We start from the raw sequence: 22,952 nt of genomic DNA on the forward strand, positions 1-22,952 counted from the left end.
GCCAGACACACCTCAATCCCCCAAGTGGGTGTCTACAGTGAATGCACATTCCCAGCCCATGTCACTCCAAAACCAGACAGTCAATCAACAAACAGGCAGAGGCACACAGAATGGTTAAACAAGAAAATACCTACTTTCTAAGAAACTATTGGAAGCCCATATTAGATACCTATGGACCCTTTATACGTTCCAGTACTAGGAGCACTCTCTGTGAATGTAATACCTTGAATGTCTTGTAAAATCTTGGATTGGTTAAGATGCAATTTTAGCCTAGTTCATGTATAAATTTTGTGTTACCACAATGTATATTTGATTTATCTTTCCAAATTTCACACGTTTTTCAAATATTTTTCACTGTATATCCATCAAGTTGAATGTGGATTGTCCTTTTTTTTATCGCACCAAATGTGAAAGTTTAAAAAACTTTTATGTTCAAACATTACTAAAACAAATTTGAGGTTATTTGATTATTGAGTCAAATGTACCTCATGTATAAGTAAAGATGTGTTTAAATCTCACAATCACCTGATGTTGTTTTGTGTATACAATTGTCTAAGGCTCAAGGTGGTTGTAGGTAAGGGCCAAACCCATTTCACACATACTTTTTAAAAGTGGCATTTTGCAACACACAATTTAAAAACCATCTTTACTGGGAACATGGTGGCTGCGAGCTAAGCGGTCTCGGCCGATGGTCCCTTGGGTCTTTGCCTGGTCTCAATTAGGGGAGACCCCCAGAATGACATTTGCAACTTAAAACTTGCTTCTTTTCACCTATACTCCTACCAAAGGTGTTTGGTTCTTTCCGTCTGTTTTCTTGTTTCGTCTTCCATCTTTTGATCTTGTGGTACATGGCCCCAGTACTCCGTGGAGGCTCGCCGGCACTCCGAGCTTCGCGGTGGGAGGGTGTGGCTCGTGATTGGCGGCATAGCAGTGTAGCCTGCTTCCAGGTCCAGGCTACAGGAGGCAGAGTCAGCACCGGAGACTACGTCAGTGTGAGACCTGGCGGTGAAGAAGATGGCGTGGCTGAGTTGGTTGTCCAAGTAGGGTGCCTGGAGCCTGGTTTTGGCAACAAGGTTGTTGCCACTTACTCTCAAAAGGAAGGTAAGAGCTCATCTGAGCTACTGCGGGACTTTTATTCTAGTTGGGTTTGTGAGTATCATCAAGGAAAATTTCTCGACTTGATTACCCGGATATCCAGTAAAGAAGAGGGGATTTTCAATTGTATGGAGACAAGCGAAGCCCAGCAACTCGTTCTCTCACCGCCCAGAGGCTGTAGATACATGCTGCGTGCTAGGGCGGTTCAGTCTTATGCCAACATTGATATTACCCAATTAACTCTGCCTACTCGAGCCTCTGCACCCGTAGTTGAAGTGCGAGTGCCAGTAAAGCAGGTTAAAATTAAAGGTGTCAATACTGCCGCCGGAGCCAAAGGTAGAGGGAGGGGTAGGGGTAAGAAAACATCAACCTCAAAAGTAAAAATAACTCCCTCTTTAAAATTGTTCTATAAGGTTCTGTCCACATCCTCACCTACAACCCCGGACCCGGACAAGGAAGGTTTTTCTAGTCCCGGCAGGCTGCAGTCTGTCACACCACCAGACACCACTCAGCTCAAGTCTCCTGGTATGTCAGCTTCCCCGCAATTTAATATGCAATTGCCAGGCACTCCTGGCCCCTTGAGCATTGAGGCTGCGGGCCCTGGGAACTCAGGGTATTCTCTCTCTGCTATTCATCCTGCAGTTGACATTTCAAATTGGTTCACTGCTTTAGAGGTTTGTGACGTATATGACGGCCAACAAGATCCCCCTCCTGCGACTGATAACCCAGTGATTTATTCAGGCTCTTTGGCAGGAATCTTATTGTCTCTTAAGGATGAGATGAGAAACAGGTTTACAGTTTCAGAGACAAACTAGGCAGCGATTCAGGCATCCTGTGTGGTGTTAGCACAGAAGTTGGAGGAGGTCACATTAAGAACCGATGCATTAGAACAGGAGATACCGAAAATTAAGGAGGCACTTCATACCTCTACAACGGAAATGGCTAAACTAGCAACCCAGAATAAGGAACTGAAGGAAGATCTTGAGCGTCTGGAGAATCACACCAGGAAGAACAATCAGAGACTTATTAATGTCCCTGAAGCACTTGAAGGTGCATATATCAGGGGGTTTGTGGTATCCTTGTTGAAAGAGACAGTGCTAAAAAACTCTCCCAACATAGATCTCGCCCAGGAAATACAACGGGTACATTGTGACCCATTTAAAAGAAATCCAGCTAAACAGAAGGCCAGGAAAATTTTAATCAATTTCCTAACATATACTGTCAAAGAAGCAATTCTTTCCTCGGCTTTAAAGGAAGGAAGCGTAACATCTAAGTCCTTCTCTAATCCCTTCTCTTTTTCCATTAGATCTGATGTATCGCACATTACTGCTACAAAACAGTGGGAATTGGGCAAAAGAATGGAGGTATAAGCTGGGGGCTAAGGCCCATCATGTGGAACAACCACATGTACATGTTTCGCTCAGTTGAAGAGATTGATGCGCTCATAGAAAAAATTAAAGGCGGGTATAGGTAGGAGAAGGCAGAAGTAAGGGGGGGGCTAGCCATTGAGACCTGTGATAGAAGCATTAAGTAATTATTTTTCCTATATGGCCCAAGGGACAGAGGCCGAATAGGCTCGAGCCTAATAGAAGGGAGGGTTTCCCGAGGGAGGGGGGGTCACAGGGGGGGAGGAGGGTGTGGTGGTGGGATGCACGGGGTGGGGAGCAGTGGGTAAAAATTAAAAAAATATCCTCAATCCCACATTTAAAAGTGATTGTCTGTTCTGGATTTTACCATCGGATGGCAGGAATACGCCCTCTGAGTAGCGAGGATAAGTTTATCTTGTGGAATGTCAATGGGTTAAGGTGCCCCCGTAGACAAAGATTGGCGTTGAAATATCTAGAACTATCCCCTGCTCAAATTTGCCTTATCCAGGAGACACATTTAAGCCATGCAGAGTGTTATGCTATATTCCCCAAATACTCTTGGGTAAAATATTTTTGCTCCTCTGAGCAGACAGTCCATAGCAAGGGGGTGGCTATATTGATAAAACAGGGGGCAGGATGCTCCATTAAATCCATCTATTCAGACCAGTCAGGGAGGTGGATAGTGGCCATATTAGATTTCAGAGGCCTAGAGTTAGCATGTGCTTTCTTTTATGGTCCCAATACTGATGGCCCCACGTATATTTGTAAATTACAATCTAACTTGCTGGAAGTAGTTTCGCCAATAATTTTAGGAGGCATTTTTAATGTCCTTCTTGACCCCCTAAAAGACAGATCCAATCAGAGCCATTATGTGGGGGCCCCTCGAGTACGACGAGCTTTGAAAAACATGTTAGATGATCTGGAGCTCGTGAACGTCTGGAGGGTAAAGATGGGTGATAAACAGGGATTTACTTTCCATAGCAAAAAGCACTGCCATTCTTCTAGAATTGAATATGTTTTAATGGACAGGCCAGGTTTGGATAATATTACTTGTATAACTGTGTTGCCTAGTCATGTATCAGACCATGCCCCGGTGTTGTTCTCCTTTTTGGGAAAAAGGCATAATTTACACCCCAGATTGACTCTTAAAAGGTCCATGCTGTCAGATGTGGATATAGCGAGGGCTCTTAAATCGAATACCCTAGACCATTTTTCTATAAATATGGGTTCGACTTCTATGGACTATGTTTGGGATGCCTTTAAGGCTAACATAAGGGGCCTGTTGCACAGTCTTATTTGTACGAAGAATAGGGCAGAGACTCAAGACTTACTGTCCCTGGAGGGGAAAATTCACCAATTGGAGGAGGAGAGGTCCCGGCGTAATTGTGGGAATACTGAAAAGCTCTCACAAGTCGAGAGAGATCTGGAAGAAGTCCGTCAGGAGTATAGGGGCAGGATAGATCGCAAGTGTAGGGCACAATGGATGACTAAAAATATGCAGAGCTTTGAGTATGGAGAGAGGGCAGGCGCCCTCTTGGCATGGAAAGCAAGAGTAGATCGCACAAAGAATAACATCAATGAATTGCTAATAAATGATAGCGGGGAGAAGTCAAGTAGCCTGGAGGACATGCAAGCCTGCCTTCTCTCTCTATTCTCATAATTATATAGGGAAGAGAAGGTGCCTAATACTGAAACCCTTCAATATTGGCTTAGAGAGAAATACCTGCCGACTTTAACAAATGAGGGTCGTGAATGCTTAGATGCTCCAATCACAGAGAATGAAATTAGAGACCAAATAAGTAAGTGCAAAAACAATAAGGCAGCAGGCACTGATGCGCTTCCCAGTGAGGCTTAGAAACTCCTCCTGGGCATCTTATTCAACTCAGTGTATAGGTTGGCAGGACAGGCTCTGAGGTCCTGGAAAGAAGCAACTATAGTACTCATCCTGAAACCAGGGAAAGATCCCCTAAAACCAGATTCCTATAGACCAATCTCCCTGCTGCATGCCGATTATAAGAGCTTCATGAGTGTTCTTGCAGGGAGATTGGTCAAGTTGGCCCCTCGGCCGATAAATTCTGACCAAAAAGGTTTTATTCCCGGGAGATATATCCAGGAGCAGATGCACCAGCTAATCGGTACCATCGACTTGGCAATGGGGCGATCGGATCCCTTTGCCGTAGTGGCACTAGACGCGGCCAAGGAGTTCGATAGAGTCTGCTGGGTATACCTCTGGGAGGTACCTAGGGTGATGGGTTTTGGTCCTGTTTTTGTTCAGACCTTAATAAAGTGGTATCAAGGAGCCTCCGCAAAAATCTTGTTAAATGGCATGTTAACTTCTAGTTTTAACATCCAAAGAGGAACTAGACAGGGTTGTCCCATCTCCTCGTTGTTGTTCGATGTCTACATAGAGCCATTAGCACAAGCAATAAGATTAGACGACCTGGTCTCCCCCTTTAATTCTCAGCAATATTGTAGCAAGTTGGTTCTATATGCTGATGATTTGCTGTTATACACCAACGACACGGGGGCGGTTATATCCAGGGTTGAAGCGTTATTGGAAGAATTTGGCTCCCTCTCATGATATCTTGCCAACACCTCTAAAACAGAGGTGATGTGTTGGAATATTGACAACTGGGAGGGCACCACTAGTAATGAGATTAAATACCTGGGTATTACTATCGTTAAAGATCTTGATAAAATACCCCAGCTTAATCTGATCAAGACCATTAAAGAAGTGGAACGGTTATTTGATAGATGGAAAAATCTCCCCTTAACAATTTTCGGCAGGGTCAACTTGGTAAAAATGGTCATCCTATCCAAGTTGACATATCTGTTTAATGCGATCCCTCTTGATTTCCCTAGCAAAGATATTTGTAAAATCCAAAGTAAGATTGGAAGCTTTATCTGGGCAAATAAAGGCACTAGATTGTCGTGGAAAAAGCTGAGATGCAGGCTCACCAAAGGGGGACTAGCTCTCCCAGATATTAGCTGGTATTCTGTAGCTTTCCAATTTAAAAACATCCGGATGTTACTTGTTAAACCAGAAGAGACATCCTGGGGAAGACTATTGGGGGAAATGGTGAAGGCTGAGGGTGGCGGTGGAGGGAAAGGTTTTCTGTATAAATTTGTGGCACTTAGGTTCTTCAAAAGGGTACGCTTGAAAGTTCTTAGGGCTGCCCTTAGTCGCTGGTACACAGTCAGATGTAGATGGGGGATCGGGTACTACTCAGGTTTTGCCCCGATCTGGGACTCCCCGGGGACCCTGTTATGCTTGAAGGATAGCCTTGCGATCCCAATTAAAAGGGCGGACATTACTATTTGGTCAGAGCTTCTATCCGCCGATAGAATGTACCCCTGGGAGGTCTTAATAGCGAAGGTTGGAAGTAGCCTCTCTAGATTTAAATTCTTGCAATTAGTCTCCTGGTTCACAGCGGAAAAGGAGGATATACGAGGAGATTGGGAGACGGAGCAATCTTTGCAAGAAGTACATCTCAAAAGAAAGGAGGTTTCTATCTGGTATAAGAAGTTCTTGGAGGTGGAAGATAGGGAACATCCGCCACAGCACGCTGTCTCGAATCCGTCTCCCTTTGAGTCTGTGATTGAAGACATGTATGAACCTTCCCTGAAGCTCTCTATACATATTTTAAACTGGCCAGCCTAAAAAAGAACCATTTCTTTGTTATTAATAGGCTCTACTATACACCCGCAAAGATTGCTAAGTTTGCACCACTATCCTTCCCCAAATGTCCAAGATGTAACATTCTTAACGCTAATGATATCTACATTTTTTACGAATGTCATGAACTGAGAGCTTTCTGGAGGGGGGTGGAGGATGTTCTATGTGGCATTTTTAAATTTAGAATTAAGGTTAACGTCTCCTTAGTAATATTTGGGGAAGACGATGTGTCAGGAATTAACCTTCAGCAGGAACATAAAGGTCTGCTATTATATTTGGTCTTAATAGCCCGAAGAGAAATCTGCATGAAGTGGAAAGAACCGTGGCCCCCAACGTGTGAGGATTGGTTAAAAGCTGTGTTTGCCATGGCCCGTCAGGACCAGGGGGGAGTGATTGAGAATGGTGTTAGCATCTGGCAGGCCCTGGTGTCTTGGGGTAGGGAGCTGAGTCTAGTATAGCTCCCCTTTGGCTCAAACTGGTCCTATGATTACACCAAGCTTCCAACAAAGGGGGCTGGCCCGGTTTGGCCTAAGCGAATGCAGCAGCCGCTGGGCGCACAGTTTTGAACGACAGCTTCTATTTAAGAAATTGCAGACGCTTATTGGTGAGATGAGGACAACATTTTTTTTTTTATTAAAAAAAAAAACATCTTTACTAAAAGATATGTTATTAAATTGAGTTCAGAGAGCCTAAACTTTATTTATCTATCTTTTCCCAATGGGAAATTATAGTAATAAGATGTTACAAAGTACCTACCATTCTATCCTATAGGGCAGATAGCCGTTCAATAGTGGAAAACGAAATTGGCAGTATTTCACTATCAGGACATGTCACACACACCTGTACATGTCCTACCTTTCACATACACTGCACCCTGCCCATGGGGTTACCTTGGGCCTACCATAGGGGTGCCTTACATGTAAGAAAAGGGAAGTTAGGGCACAGCAAGTGGGTGCACTTACCAGGTCGACATGGCAGTAGAGATTTCGCGCAGACACTACAGTGGCAGTTCTGAGAACCTTTTGCAAGTCTGCTTGTGTGGGTGGCACAATCAGTGCTGTAGGCCCACTAGCAGCATTTGATATACAGGCCCTGGGCACACATAGTGCACGGTACTAGGGACTTAGTAGTAAGTCAAATAAGCGAATCATGGATACACCAATCCATAATAACAATTTACACAGAGAGGAAATGCACTTTAGCACTGATTAGCAGTGGTAAAAGTGCCCAGAGTCCTATAGCCAACAACAACAGGTCAGGAAAAAATAGGAGGAAGAAGCAAAACGTTTGGGGATAACCCTGCATAAAGGGCCAAGCCCAACAAGGACCCAGTTGCATCAGGTCAAGAATGAGCTAATTACATTATCCCTTCGTCACCATCAACATCACCTTCACTAGCACGTTCTCCTCATGAGGACATCAGAGGTTTTCGCGAATTACTGGAACGTGCTTCCAAAAGGTTTGACCTCCCTCTCCCACTAAAGCAGACTGAATGCTTTTCGTATGATTTTAAGGACTGTCAGAAAAACCATCCACTCTATTCCCATTGTCAACAAAATTTGGGAAGAAGGCCTTAAACTTATGAAGATCTCATCATCGGTCACTGCAGTTATTCCCAGGCTGGACAAAAAATCTAAAACTCCGGATGCTTCGCTGGCCTATTTGAAAGGTCATCTGCGACCAGATTCCGTGGTCATGCAGGCTGCCCAGTGATGCTCCAGAACTGCTTCTGCCCCCTGTTCATCACCACCAGATAAGGAGGGCAGTAGGCTATGTAACATCGGCATCCGTTTCGCAGCAACGGCAGCTACATCCATCAGGGTCTCAAATGCACTGGCCATTCTGGGTCGCTACAACTGTCAAATGTGGTTGAATCTATCTGCCTTCTTGGAGTTCCCACCGAATGACAAGAAAAAGAAGGCGGAGGACATCTTGCAAGAAGGGGCAGAGCGTTGTCTGAAATTATTGGCACTGCCATGGACAGAGTAAAAGTCAAGTGTATTTTGGTTAATAAAACCATAGATTTACACATCACAATACAATACATTAAAAAGGTTCACAGAACATTAAAACAATAACCTCTTTTAGGGGAGCAATATCATCCCGGATAATCTCGTTCACATTGCAGCCATCCCGTCTTGCAATACCTCTTTCATAAAACCAGATGTATAGTTCAAATGAGATAGGGCAAGGTGTACTGTTAGTGCATGGGCAGCATAAAGGGAAAAAATGAAGGGTGAACTTAATTCAAAACAGCGGTAGTGCCACATCTCCTTTTGTTCTACATTGTTGACTTTTACACTGCCATGGACACCTCATCCACTGCATTTAGGCAGTTGACAGATGCGGCAGTATTACGCCAACAGGGCTGGCTGAAATTACCGCTTTCTGCCCTGAAGTACAATCCAAAATTATGGATATGACCTTCGATGGGGAGAATTTGTTCAAGAAAGATGTGAATAACGCTCTGCAGGCCATCAACGTTAATAAGGATACTGCACGTTCCCTGGGGACGCTTCACACGGTGTTTCCAGTCCTTTGTTGAAGGTAGAGGAAAAGAACAATAAGGTTAAAGATCTTCCTTTCAGTCCTACTGATATCAGCCATATTCAAAACTGGGGAATCGACCCCAATACACTGGGCAACAATCTTACAGGGCCTCCACCACTTCTGCGTACTCAAGACACCCAAAGCGAAGACGACTCCCAGCTGGGGGAAGATTCCAAGACCCCACTAGAAGACAGTGATAATTTTCAGGCTCTCGTCATCTCGCCACCCCAGGACCAACGATTGAGCAACTATCTCTCGGCCTTCTACAATTAATGGGAGAGTATCTTTTCAGACAAATGGGTGTCAGACATCATCCATCATGGTCACACCCTGGAATTCGTTCATAAGCCTCCCTATCATCCTCCTCCGTAGAAAATGCATGTACATCTTACTCTCTTAAAGCAAGAGATATCTCTGCTTTTCTCAAAGGGAGCTATTGAGAGAGTTCCTTTGTAGCAGCACGGCAAGGGTTTCTATTCACACTTCTTTCTCATCAGGAAAAATTCTGGGAAATGGAAACAGGTCATGGATCTCCAGCAGCTCAAAAAGTATATAAAGAAACAACCTTTCAGACTGCTGTTCTGTGCAGGAAATCCTATTGCTGGTCAACAAAGTGGATTTCATGACGTCTCTCGATCTCTTAGACGCATATTTCCACGTTCCCATTCACGTGAAACATCTGCAATTCCTGAGGTTCGCGGGGGCAAGGTGCCACTATCCATTCAAGATTCTCCCGTTTGGCATGGGATTGGTTCCAATGGTCTTAACCAAGTGCATGCCACCGGTGGCTGCCTTCTTAAGAAGATCTAGGCACCCAGTATTCCCTACCTGGACGACATGTTGGTCAAGGGTCCCACATTCCTCTCTGCATAAAGATCCACCCTGGCCTGTCGGAAGCTCTTTCAGTTTCTTCGGCTGAAATTGAACGCAGAAAAATCATCCATGATACCACTGCATGCGCTGGTATTCTAGGTGCATTCTGGACACCATGGTCACCAAAGCGTACCCTACTACGGAGAGAGTTAAAAATATAATGGAGACAACTACTTCCCATTGTAAAAAGAAAGTCCACTTCAGTAAGAATGTTCAAGTCAATGTTGGAAATGCTGTCGTCATGCAGTCCATTAATACTAAATTGTCATCTGCACATGAGACCGTTGCAGGAACAATTGGATGTACAATAGATACAGGTGCATGGTTCATTTGACGACATGATTAACATCACCCCTACAATGAAGCAAGCTTTGTCATGGTGGGGAAAAGAAGTCAATATCTCTCTGGGTTTCTTTTTTGAGGCAGCACGACCATTCTTCTTAATGACAATGGCACTTCCCTGGAAGGTTGGGGGGGCTTATTTTCAGGAGCTGGAAATCCACGGAAAATGGCCTGTTCATGAAGCACAAATGCACATCAATCGTCTAGAACTAAAGACTGTATTCCCGGGCCTGCAATTGTTCCTACCCAGAATTCGCAATTGCTCTGTACTGGTGAGAATGGACAACACTACCGCCATGTTTTATCTCGCCAAATAAGGGGGGACGAGATCAAAATGCCTCTTCTTGCAAGCTCAGCAAATATGGAAGTGGTTTCTAATGCACAGCATCTTTCTGCAAGTCGAGCATGTCACAGGGATAGACAACCAATGTCAGCAGAACAAGTCAATGCCTTGATTGAGAAATAAATCAGGCAACAATGTTTCATGCTTCTTACTGTCTACAAGCATCACAGCGTTTCATCAGGAACAATTCGACTTCATCTACTCAAATGGATAGATTTATGAGATATGTGCAAATCATGCCCTGTATACCTTACATAAACTGTAGTGTGTCTCTTGGGGGCAGACCCAAAGTTAGTATAGTGTATGGCCCCAGTCGGACCAGTCAGGGAAGAACACTATTGTGCGTGCCGACGGTTGGTAGTCTGTGCTTGATTCTGGCTCCCGAACTACCCCTTACTCTGCCGGTCCAGATAGTAAGAGGCATGAACATTTTGACCCTTGACTTATATTAATCAGAGACTAGATAGCTCATTATATCTGTCACTAGCTCAAACTCACGTTTTTAATAATGACAAAATAACCTGAAAATGTAAATAGTTTTTGGATCCTATTAGTCATTTTTAACACACGCCATCCTCTTATTCTACTCACAACTGCACACCACATCCAAACCTCACTCCTCACGTCAGTTAAAAAGAAAAGACCTCCAGCAAAGAGCACCCCTGAGGGGCACGTTGGGCATTGCAGCGCTGACCCAAGAGGAACTGCCCAATGATGAAGCATGACACCTCTCGGGTGTGTGAGGGCCCTTGCCTCTAATAGGAGCACTCCCCTGTGCTCCCCTGGATTCACCACACTAGGAGACCTGGATCACCCCATAGGCACTGCACACTCCTTGTTTTCATAGTCGATTTAAAGGACGCGTGTGCTGGACTTTAAACAAGCCCTAGTCCCTCCCTTTTTGGTATTTATTTATGCTTATTATAAATGGGTCCTACATCAGAGCCGTTGGGAGGTAGTGCAGCTTTCTAAGTTCATGGCATTTACTTTAAATTGTGGGGATAGATATCCAGCTCCACAATTCCATAACCATCCCAGATTCAAAAATCAGGGTGTTGTAAGTTTTCATAATTCTTCAGTAAGCACATGTTGCAGTTTTCTGTAATGTCCTGCCAGCAAGCATTTATGTTTTCCAAAGTCTCTGAGGCATCCTTTGGAAACATCCAAAGGATATTTCACAAATTCTCCAGTTATCTAACCTTTCAAGCCTCCCCTATACTAGCAGTGCATTTTTTTTTTAGATTTCTTTATAAGAGGTTTATTGACTTACAGTAAATAATAAAAACACCATTGTCAATAGTGCTCATCAAACACCACACCAGTACGCCCATATTTTGTGGGCAGCCCTAGCAGTGCATATTCTTGGCTAACCCAACAATGTCCAGTTTTACCAATTTCATGGACCATTAACTCCTAACAAAAACATTATGTCCTGGATGGCACACTTGGCAGCTTTATAATTCCCTTGGTAGCACAGTTCATGTTGTTTACCTGTCTCTGGAGAGTCTGGTTCTAGCTCATGCTGCGAAGAAGATTACCTGAGATAAGAAGCAACAAACATTTTCTGTCTTTCTCACTCATCTTCTCCCCCTACCACCCCAGCTACCTGATGCCTCCTGCTCCTGACTCTCTTGGGGCAGGGCGGCTTCCCCTTTCAGAGATGCCAACCCACCTTTAAGGAGGATCCAGCTTCACTGCCCCAGACCCATGGGCCCTGAAATCTTGTACTTTGTCGAACAATGCTTCTGGGGTACCAGTGTCGGAGGAGTAACCTCCAGGGAAACAAACCAGGAGAGCTTCCTAAACCTTCCTCCAAAAGAAAATAAATGTATGTGCGAAGTAGTATTGACAAAAAGAATATAGGGGTGGGATGATTTGGTGGGCAACATTGTAGGGTGTTGTGAGTAACGTGTTGCTCTGAAAACCACGTTGATGATTTCCAGTAAATGAATTAAATTAAAGAATAGAAATTACATGTTCTTATTATGTTTTGGGGTTTGTCCCCAAGCGATTCAGCAAAGAATACCCGAGGTACTAGGTATTGTCATTGATATCTTTTTCTGTTTAATGCATACTTATGTGGGCTGGCATGGTCACGGGTCAGCAGTTTTGAGGGTGATTCTCCATCCCATGGTAGCACATTAAACATCTTGGTAAAAAGCAGGCCAAAGAGTTTCCCCGGAATCTGAGCACGCGTTACAAAATACATTAAGACGTTCTGCATAGCTGAATTCTTTACATTGTGTACGTTTGACAGTTGCACCTACCTAATTTAACAACATGTTCTCATTTACAGCAATGACCTCTTTTTCACCTATTTGCATGAGCTTACTTGAGGTATTTGTTTCCTGCTCTTTCATAGGTTTTGAAGGTTCTTGGTGCATACAAAGCAGATTTTTCAATTATTGCAATGGATGGAAACACGGCACTTCACCTTGCGGCCAACGGAGGTTTCGCGGAATGCGCCAGGTATATAGCCCAACGGGGTAAGTGACAGCTTTGATTAAATATGCCAAGATAGTATTTTGATTTAGTTACTCCTATTCTAATGCAGAGGTTTATGTTAGCGACGGGTAATTGAACAACGTATTTCTGTCTACTATTTATGAGGCTTGACGTAGGGCCTTCCTTGCCAGTGTACTGTTTTCTTAAAAATAATATATATTCCTACTACTAATATATAGATCAAGGGGCTTTGAGTCAGCCATCTTATAGCATTGCTTTGTTGCATTGTCTGTCACATACTGGATCATCCCAGAGACCTTCATATATACAGAATGGGGCAGTGGGTCAGCCCCGTTCAGCCACTGGCTCTGTTACCATTCTAATTCACGTTTAGAATCCGACCACTGTAGAGCCATTTGGTGTTTTGGTTGTCAGGCTGTTGAGTGTCGGCATTTACATCTACAATACTGATAGCTAAAGGGATCTGTCACTGTTTACAACAACACTGCAAACCACTTTTCTAGCGGGCTCTTGTGTGCTGCACCTGTGGTTAGGAGACAGAGGCACAGTCACTAGCAGCACAGACGCAGAGCATCATTTGGATGCTTTCACTGCTGGAGGAGCAAACACCACCACATCTCTTATTTGTTCCTATTTAAAAGCACCCACTCTAAGATGGCCACTGTACCCTTATAGGCTTTTCTACAAGACTATGGGTACTGCACTTTTTTCTGCAATTGCATAACTCATGTGTTGATGAATACAATTCCTTTTTCTATTTTGTTTTGTTTTAAAAAAAAATTCCAGTTCTAAATGTGGCACTTTGTACAGCATGCCTTCTTTCATACAATTGTTTTGATTTACTTTTATAACTATATAAACAAACTTCACAATGTTATACATTTTTACATTTGTGTTGGGTATCATGAGACATTTCACATTACAATTTACCCTGTACAAGTAATATGTTCAACCTTTAAACAATAACTACTAGAGACAGTAATTTTGCACTAGTCACTCACAGATATGACTGAGTATATTCGGATATTTTGACATGTTTTTAACGACCATCGCACATGGCCAATATCCCGCTGTCTGTTCGTTTTGTGCACTATTATTCTTAGTTGGTTGCATTAAAATGGATATCTAGTCTCAGTCGGTTCTCTCATCATTGGTCTCTGCTAGGGTCTGAAGCATTGTATCCCAATTTGATATTTGCATGTTTCGTTTTAAGGTCTGGCGTTAACCAAGCACTTTAGATTTTTCTAAAATAGGTATAAAATACATACATATGGGGGCTTTCAACCACCTCTTCATCCATTGGTCTGTTGCCGTGTCATTCTCATTTTGCTTCTCATCACAACAGTGTATAGCATGGGGCAATTTGTTAGTCTACCTAGGCCACTGGTTAATTTTACTTCGAGTGACTGCAGTTTCCTCTCAAGCATATCGGTACACAAGCTAGTTCCCTTCAGTGCTAATGTTTTGTTTATATTTCATAATTGCTTTAGTGTTGCCTTTCTGTTTAGAGCCTGATGTGATGGCAGGATGCTTCGGATACATATTCCATCTTTCTCAGATCCTCCCCCCCTTCTCCCCCAATTGCACTTGTAAATTCGCTTTGTAGTGGTTTGCTTTTCTGGCTACGGCTATTTCACAGCATACCATTTTGTGTCCATTTGATACTGTTCTGTATTGCTATGCACTTTCTACTTTTTTCATTCTCTCCTTCTTTCTTTCTTTCTTTTTTCCTCATTCCTTTCCTTCCATTCTTTCTTTCCTTCCTTCTTTTTCTTTCCTTCCTTATTTGCTTCTCATTCATCTTTATTTCTTCTTTCTTTCTCATTCCTTCTTGCTTTCTTCCATTCTTTTTTCTTTCTCTTTCCTCCTTTCTTTCCTTTTCTCTCCTTCCTTTCTTCTTTCTTTCTGCATGTCTTTCTTTCTTTCTTTCTTTCTTTCTGTCTGTCTGTCTGTCTGTCTTTCTTTCTTTCTAGCCTTCTTTTTCTTTCGTTCTCTTTCTTTCTCTTTCCTTCTGTTGCCTTCTTTCATTCCTTCTTTCCTTTTCCCCTTCTTTTTTCCTTTTTCCATCTTTCCTTCTTTCTTTATCTTTCCACCTTTCTTTTTCTGTCTTTTTGTCTTTTCTTCTATTTTTTCTTTCTTTCCTTCTCATTCTTTCCTTCACCCGTTCTACCTTTCTTTTCTTCTTCCCTGCTTTCTTTCATTCTCTATCTTTTCTTCTCTTAGTTTTTCCTTCTCTTACTTTTCCTTTCCTTTCCTTTCATTTCTCTGTCCTTCTTTTTTCTTTCTTTCTCTTTCCTTCTTTCTTACCTTTTTTCTTGTTTTCTTTCTTTTCTGCCTGTTTCTTGCCTGCACTTTTTCTTCTTTATTTCTTTTTTTCTTGTTTCTCGCTTTCTTTCTCAAAGGCAAGAGGCTTGCAGCCAATGCCAGACTGATTTACTTTTTTAGGTCAGTGTTAGCCAAGACCTTTTGATTTTACTTAAATTCTGTGTACAACGTAGTTATTTATAGGGGTTTCAGCCTGACATTATCCATTAGTCTGTGACTGATGTCATTATCATTTGTCTTCCTCCTACTCAATATACCAGTCCACGTCAGCCATTGGATGACTTCACTATGTGTTACGGCATGCCATCCTTTCACAAGTAACACATTCACAAACAAAGTAGTTCCTTTCAGTGCCAGGGAGTACTACGGTAACATTTTGGGGTTTTTTAGGCCCAAAATTATTTTTTGCCTGTAGCAAATTAATATTTCTTTTTAGATTGATGAGGGCCTGGCATATCCCCAAACAATAAAGTGTTGCAAAAACCATGACAAAGCAAAACAAGAATTGGCAAAAAGCTGGTGGTAGTGCCAGACCTATTGGCTTTCCAATACTGGTTTGCCTGTGCAAACTGGAAATCATTGAACCTCCTGCTTCTGTCTATTTGCTCAGCACCCTTTTCCGTTCTGTAAGGTCTGGTGCCGTGTTGCGTTTCCATGACAAGGCCAATAGTCTTTTGACGAAAAAAATGGCACATTTGGCAAATCTGTTCAGGAAATATATTTTTCTTAGTGAGGATTATAAACTCCAAAAGGCTAGTTTTTATGCTGAGGGAGTTTTATGTTTGCTGGTTCTTCAGTTGTTTTCAGACCCTGTGACCAGAACATGTTTATTTGCTTCCATTCCCGGTCAGTGATGTTTTCATTTTAAGTCCGTCTCCCATGTGTCTTGCAGCGAGATTTTAGTCATCTGGAGTAATGACGCATATAATTTATTTAGAACTTTTCTGTTGTGTATTAGCTTGATTATTGTTTACAGTATGGTGTGAGTCATTGGATTTTCCGAGCCTTGTATCAAAGTTTTTGGTCTTATTTATTAAGGCATTAAAGTAATAAAATTACCTACTGGAACATTATATATTTCTGTTGTAATGCTTGGAATGTATATAGCTCTGCGCCGTTGTATGATTCGCCTAGCGTTAAGATCCCTGCGTTTGCCTATGCAAATATATCAGCTTCGCGTGCTATCTGTGTAAGGGGCACCCCATGCAGACACTGCAGGAGCATAGATGACTTTTGTTTTGTAAGTGTTCCTTCCCATCACTGCCCAGAAACCCTTAGGAGCATGTTTTTTTCCCCCACCTTGGGAAGTTTAGAAATAGTGCAGGGCAATAATGGGCCTTTGCCAAAGACTCTTGTACACAGAAAGGGCGGGGGAGGAGCTTATTGACCCAGCAGGGGGTCCACTGCAGTTGAGCTGCTAGGTAATAATTTTCTAAGATAGTTATACTAAGACTTTCTTTGTAAAGATGCAGTTGTAAATTAGCAAGGGGTTATTGTGCCTTTTCCGTCCTCCCCCCACGTGTGTTAGTACTATGTTTGCTTCTGTTAAAGAGTGTCATTGGTAGGGTAGTAAATAAGCGGAGAAAGCACATCACTACACCTACCTTGGCAATGGCTATTTCACTCCATCACTGAGAGGGCTCATTTATTCCAGAACCGCACAGACATCATGGTTCCTGCTAGCTTTTTTATTAGGTTATCTTTGAATATATCTATTACTTGCCTGTATCTTTGTGTTCCTCAGTACTTAATGATGACAGCTTCCCATTTCAAGGAGCTAGGGTAGTCATTGTCTTCCCAAGTCCTCTGCTGATTTAAGTGTGGATAGGCATGACATATTTTTTATTCATTTGTGGCCCAGATAAATTGACAAATGTCTCTACAATCTCCATGACCTGCCCTACATCCTTGCTCACGTTCCAATAGCAGAGCAATAGAGCAAAATATTGTCTGTGTAAAGTGAGTCCCTTTCTCCCCAGTGGAATGCCCGTGCTTGCCTTGTTTCCCAGATGTTGCGCCTAGTAGCTCCATTGCAAGGTATGAATAGCAACAGGGATAGTGGACAGCCTTGTCGGTGCCCATTTTATCTCATAATTGTTGCTGTTAGGTGGGTATATAAGAGTTTGGTACTGGTAAAATGTTCTGTAGCAAAGCCCATCCTCTCTAGGACTATGAAGAGGTAGTCCCACTCCAGAGAGTCAAAGACCTTCTGCATATTTATGGAACACCCAACTTGGCGGTAGCCTCTCCCTGTTGACCTGAAAGGGTCATCGAATGTTTAGTGCTGTGCAGCTTTGTACCACAAATGCAGACCGATCTGGATGTACTGTGTCTTTCAGTATAACATCATTTTGTTCATTATTATTTTACCTACTAATTTACAATCGACATTTAATATGGAGAGGCTCTGTATAATGACACCTCTAGTCGATCTTTCTCAGATTTTATCATGGGACGCCCGCTGTTACACCGTGTGCGCTGGCTATTCACTGGGAAAAGGGCAACTACTCTCGAAGAACTCTATCAAGGGACCTTAACCATATTTCAAAAGTTAAGTGTAGAGAATGGGCTCCTCTGACATATGATGGACTAATTAACTCCATCCACAGAATATGGAACATTAATGGTGATACACCTTGAACTCATACATTAATACAGCTAATTCATACCAAGGGTAGCGGCTGGAGGTTGATCAGCTGGCTTCAATCAATCAATCAATCAGTAATCTTATAGAACACAACTCCTCACCTGTGAGGGTCTCAAGACGCTAAAGGGGGGGGGAGCGGGCTGCAGTACAGTCATCTTATTGGGATGACCTGGAACATCCCTGCACACCCCTATATTTTCTGAAAGGGAAATGAGTAAAAGTTATTGAGAGGGAGCTAAACAGGAAGGAATGGAAGCAGGTGTTTTCCTACATGGTGTCCTGAAATGCCTGTATCAAATGAATACAGCATTATTTCTTGTGCATGGGATACCTGACACCAAGAAAAGTGAACAAAATATATCCTGAGGAGATATACACTTGTCCCAAATGTCTCGACCCCCAGGCAGGATGCATTCATATGGTATAGAACTGTTCAGGTCTGTCAACGTTTGGAGGGGGGCACTAGACGCTATAGCTCCTATTGCAAAGCAAGCAGATCTGAACAATATAGAGAGTTTTTTTTTATTGGGCCTACTTCCTTGACCTAGGATTTAGACCTGATTCTAATCTGAGAGAACAAGGGGTTAAACTGGATTTTTGTGTTAGAAGTGGATGGACACTAGGATTACCATCGTACTCTCCACACATCCACATATAGCCCTACAAGCCCAAGTTTAGTGTTGCCAGAAGCCTCTATCAGAAATCAGAGTCACAAGTTGGCTAACAGAGAACAGAAGGGTGCACCTGCCCCCAAACTTAGATTAATGTTGTGGAATGTGTATGTGCTGAACAACTCCAAGAAAACTTAACTTATGAGGCACTGCCATATGTTAACATACTTAATATAGTCATATTGTCCTTACAGGAAACTCGCCTTTTCAAAGCTTGCATTGCCGGCATTATTAAAAGTAGAGTGCACATAGAACTTTTGTGCATACTCTACAATTCCAGGGGGGGCCCTATAAATGAGTTCATGAATTTATTAAAGATAAATCTGCATTATTGTAGACCCTGAGGGCCAATTTCTAATTGTCCAGGAAAAATTACAAATGATGCATGTAAAATGGATTAACACATATGGTCCTAACCAAGAAGACCTGGAACTTTTTTCCAAGGCCATGGTGTGATGCTCAGCTCTGGATCCCAGGACACTAATCTGGGAAGGGGACCATATTCTCATGCTGCATGCCTCACTTGATAGCAACAGAGATAAGTGACAAATCACAGCCAGAATTTGTTTTTTAACCTATTGCAGCAATATGAACAGGAAGTTACTTGCTGGATACAAAGGCTATTTACCGGTCGCAAACAGGTCGATTAGCTGAATTGGCCCCTTTGTGACCAGTAAATAGGCTTTTGGGATGCATCAACCACAAAGGCATTCACAAAATAGGTAATCGCAATTTTTGCGACTACCTATTTTGCGAATGCAGTTAGGGAATCGCAATTTGCGATTCCCTAAATGCAATGCGACTTTGCATTAAGGGATCACAAATTACCATCGCCTTCAAGTTAATGGTAATATGCAATTCCTTAGAAAAATGCACAAAATTGCATTTTTCTAAGTCCCATGTGGCGCATTAACTTGCTCTTAGGGCATGTGTGTGCGCCACATGTGCACAAATACCATTTTTGGGGGCGCATCAGGGTGGCCTTTTGGCACCCTTGCATTTGCAATTTGCGATTATCTATTTGGTAATCGCGAATTGCGAATGCTTTCCCGTTCATTCCTATGGGCCTCTAGGCCCATAGGAATGAATGGGAAAGCATACCCTAATAGCGAATTGCGATTCGCTAATAGGGAATGTGTTGTGGAATCGCTATTTTTTCTGCGAAACCTACATGCATAAGGAATTGCGATTCCTTAATAGCGATTCCTTAATAATCGCTATTAAGGAATTTCACTTCCTTTGCTTGATGCATGTGTCCCAAAACCGCTAGAACATACTCCTATTATTTTGCGGGACATGGTACTGCCTCCAGAATTGATTTCTGGCTGAGCAATCTGGGCCAAAGGCATCACTATCTACCTCAGACACACTCAAAGCACTTCCCTTTGATACTGTTGCTGGAGTTGCCTATTACCATACGCAGCCAGAGGCTATGAAGGATGCAGTCTACTATACTCCTGGACAGTGTTTCAAGGAGGAAATAAGACAGGCCATCAATGCATATTTTGACATAAATAAGGAGTCGGTTGAAATGCATGCTACAGTCTAAGAGGCATTCAAGTTTTTTATCAGAGGGGAGTGTATAGTAAAAGTGCACATCATATTCAGGTCTATATGCGGTAGATTGAATCCATTGGAATCTGAACTTTAAATACTGGGAGACATGCATAATGAAACTGGCTGGCTAGGGCTGCTGCTAGGGATACATACTAAGCTTCAAGAATGTATAGAAGCAGCAGACACAGGAAATCACATTCTTAGGCATATATACTTCAGCTCAGCTATATGTAGAAGGTGAAAGGCCAAGAAACACGCTAGCTAGACCAATCTAACCTCAGTAAGGAGCATCAGATGTAGTAACCATTGACTCAGCTGATGGTTTCCCGCAATATCATCCTCAATATATTCTGAAGATTTTCTGTCAGTATATTTTAGGGCACACTGACTGTTACTGCTATACTATAATTATCTAGATAGGGTCAGTTTAACTTGGGTAGAAGTGAATGAATGGGAGGCTCTATGCTCTCCTATTACGGATGAGGAAGTGAAAACCCCTATTCGAGGATTGGAGAATGCTTTAGCTCCAGGAAGGGATGGCCTTGCAAGTGAGCTTTATAAAAAAAAAATATGTAAATGAGTTTGAGATTTTTTTGCCCAGGCACTGGATTCTCTGGCTAGTCTGCATAGGGAGTTTCATGGCACCTGGGGTATTAAGTTTGTACAATGTAGGATGCTACTATCACTCTATGCTGATGACATTATATTTTTAGGAAAGGACCCAAAATCTGCCCGGAACCCCTAAGTCAGAGAGATTATTGCAGATGGTCTCACCTTACAGTTAAATGTTCAAAATCTATAATGATGCCCCTGAAGAGGGCTAACACCACCTCCATTTTAAAATACTATATTAAGTGTCGTCAGTCCCCGGTCAGATACCTGAGTATATAATATTACTATGATATAGAAGTCCTGCTGCCCAACAACTATGGCAAATGTGTAGATAAAATTGCTACGTAGAAAAGTTGAATAGATTAGCGATATCAGTGGCTGGTCGAGTAGACATCATGGAAATGGTTGTTTTGCCTCAGCTGTTATTTTTCTTTCAAAATATTTCAGCCCCACTACACCACAAATCTTTGACCAATTGAAATCTCCAATGGGCCAGCACAGGCAGGCAATTAGCCTAGATAAGTTTGAAAATCATGTAAATGCCTTGTGAGATAGAGGGGTTTGCAGCACCGAACTCTGTAGTATATTACCTAATAACGCAGGGCCAGTTTGGAAACCACTGGTTTCACAATATTAGACAAGCCCCACACTATAATTTTGAAAAGGGAATAGTGGCCTCAATTCCACTGAATACAGTGATCATGAAACCCTATGAAACACAATATGGGTGTGGTCGAAACTGGCAGGCTTGTGTAGCGTAGACGTCATGTATAGACCAATAGTACTGCTGGTAAACAATCATCAATAGGTGTGACATTTGAGCCAGTAGCCATAAAGTGACAACAGCAATGTAAATTAAACATTATGGGAGATAGGAGGAGCCTAGCGCGCAACCAAGATGGCCGCGTAGGTGCGAGGCTCCCGAGGACCTCCGCGACCTCCTATGACTATCCTGAACATATCCTGTCCCAGATGAGGGGACTGTGTTGGTGAGCCTGAGCTGAGGTGGCACCCGTTTTCCGCTTCCAAATCGGACCTCGGACACCGGCTTTAGCACCGATTGAGGTTTGCGGCCTTCTCCTAGCCGAACCCCGGATTTGCGCTGTGGGGCGATCCAGTGACAAAGTGAACAACAGCGGCGGGCAGGGCTTGGTGACTCGCGTACCCCGCACTTTCACTTTCGCTTTCGCGCCCCCCTTGCTGTCTCTGCGAGGTTGGGTCGCGGGACTTTGTGTGTTGGTGTGGCCTCGCCGGGGGACCCTGCCTGCCCGCCGGCTGTGATCCGCCCCGCAGATCTGGGGTGGCACCCCCCCGGAGCCCGTAGACCGGCTTGCCTGCCCTTCACGACGTGGCTGGTGCGACCGGGAGACTGGGACCATGGCCACGAAACAAGATGGTGACCGGGCAAAGATAAAATCGACCCGGCGTGGCGCAGCCCATCAGTCCAACAGCATGGACCGATATACCCTCCAGAAGGGATCTCCCGAGGTGCCACGCAGGTCCCCTGAGGGCCCTACTGATGCCCCCGATCTGCCCACGGATCTGACTCTGCGGGATGTCATGGGCGCCATCGCCGAGATGAAGGCCTCGGTGGGCCAGCGTTTTGATACACTGGCGCAGAAGATCGACTCGGTCCTCGTGGATGTTGGCCTGGTAAGGGCCGATCTCTCCAAGACCAACGACCGAGTCGACTCTTTGGCCCACACCGCATCGGGCCTTACGACAGATGTGGCGGCCCTACAAACGGAGGTGCGCCGGCTTGCTCGGGCGAGTGCGCTGATGGATCGCCGCCTGGAGGACTCCGAGAGTCGGGCCCGGAGGAACAACATCCATATCATCGGGGTGCCTGAGGGACGTGAGGAGGCGGCGGCGGACCTTTTCGTGGAAGACCTGATTGTTACCCATCTCCAGCCACGGGGGCTGAGTAAATTCTTTGCTGTGGAGAGGGCCCACAGGGTTCCCGGGGGAAGGCCTAAAGTCGGAGCCACTCCGAGACCTCTCATTGCCCGGATTTTTAATTTTCGGGACAGAGACGCTATCCTGCAATCCTCCAGACTACAGGGACCGATTAGACTTGACAATATGGACATTAATTTCTATCCTGATTTCACCCCAGCGGTCCAGAAGCAGAGACTGAGCTTCCTCGGTGTCAAACGCCGTCTTCGGGACCTAAACCTCAAATATGCCATGCTTTTCCCAGCTAAGCTGCGAGTGGAGGTGGATGGTCGCACGCACTTTTTTGATCGTCCCGAAGCGGCCGGGGACTGGCTGGATACTCTGTCTGGGGATCGGGATCGGGGTGGCGGGGGGGGGGCGGCGGGGGGAGAGGGCTCGCCGGATCAGGACTGAGGGACTAATATTAGGCCTCGCTCGGGACAAAAATGATGCCACTTTTGACCATACGTCTGTTCGCTTAAGTTCCCCTCCT

At 43.8% G+C, this 22,952-nt stretch overlaps 1 protein-coding gene across 3 annotated transcripts in view; it reads left to right on the top strand.

Moving 5' to 3' along the window:
* ANKEF1 (ankyrin repeat and EF-hand domain containing 1) overlaps positions 1-22,952 on the top strand; it is a 250,905-nt gene that overhangs the window by 129,641 nt on the left and 98,312 nt on the right. For all 3 annotated transcript variants that reach the window (XM_085612664.1, XM_085612665.1, XM_085612663.1), the window contains one exon: positions 12,609-12,732. In XM_085612664.1, coding sequence (XP_085468790.1) covers positions 12,609-12,732 — 124 coding nt within the window. The remainder of the gene's footprint in view (positions 1-12,608; positions 12,733-22,952) is intronic.

Source organism: Triturus cristatus, chromosome 6, assembly GCF_964204655.1.
Source record: "Triturus cristatus chromosome 6, aTriCri1.1, whole genome shotgun sequence".
NCBI lineage: Eukaryota > Metazoa > Chordata > Amphibia > Caudata > Salamandridae > Triturus > Triturus cristatus.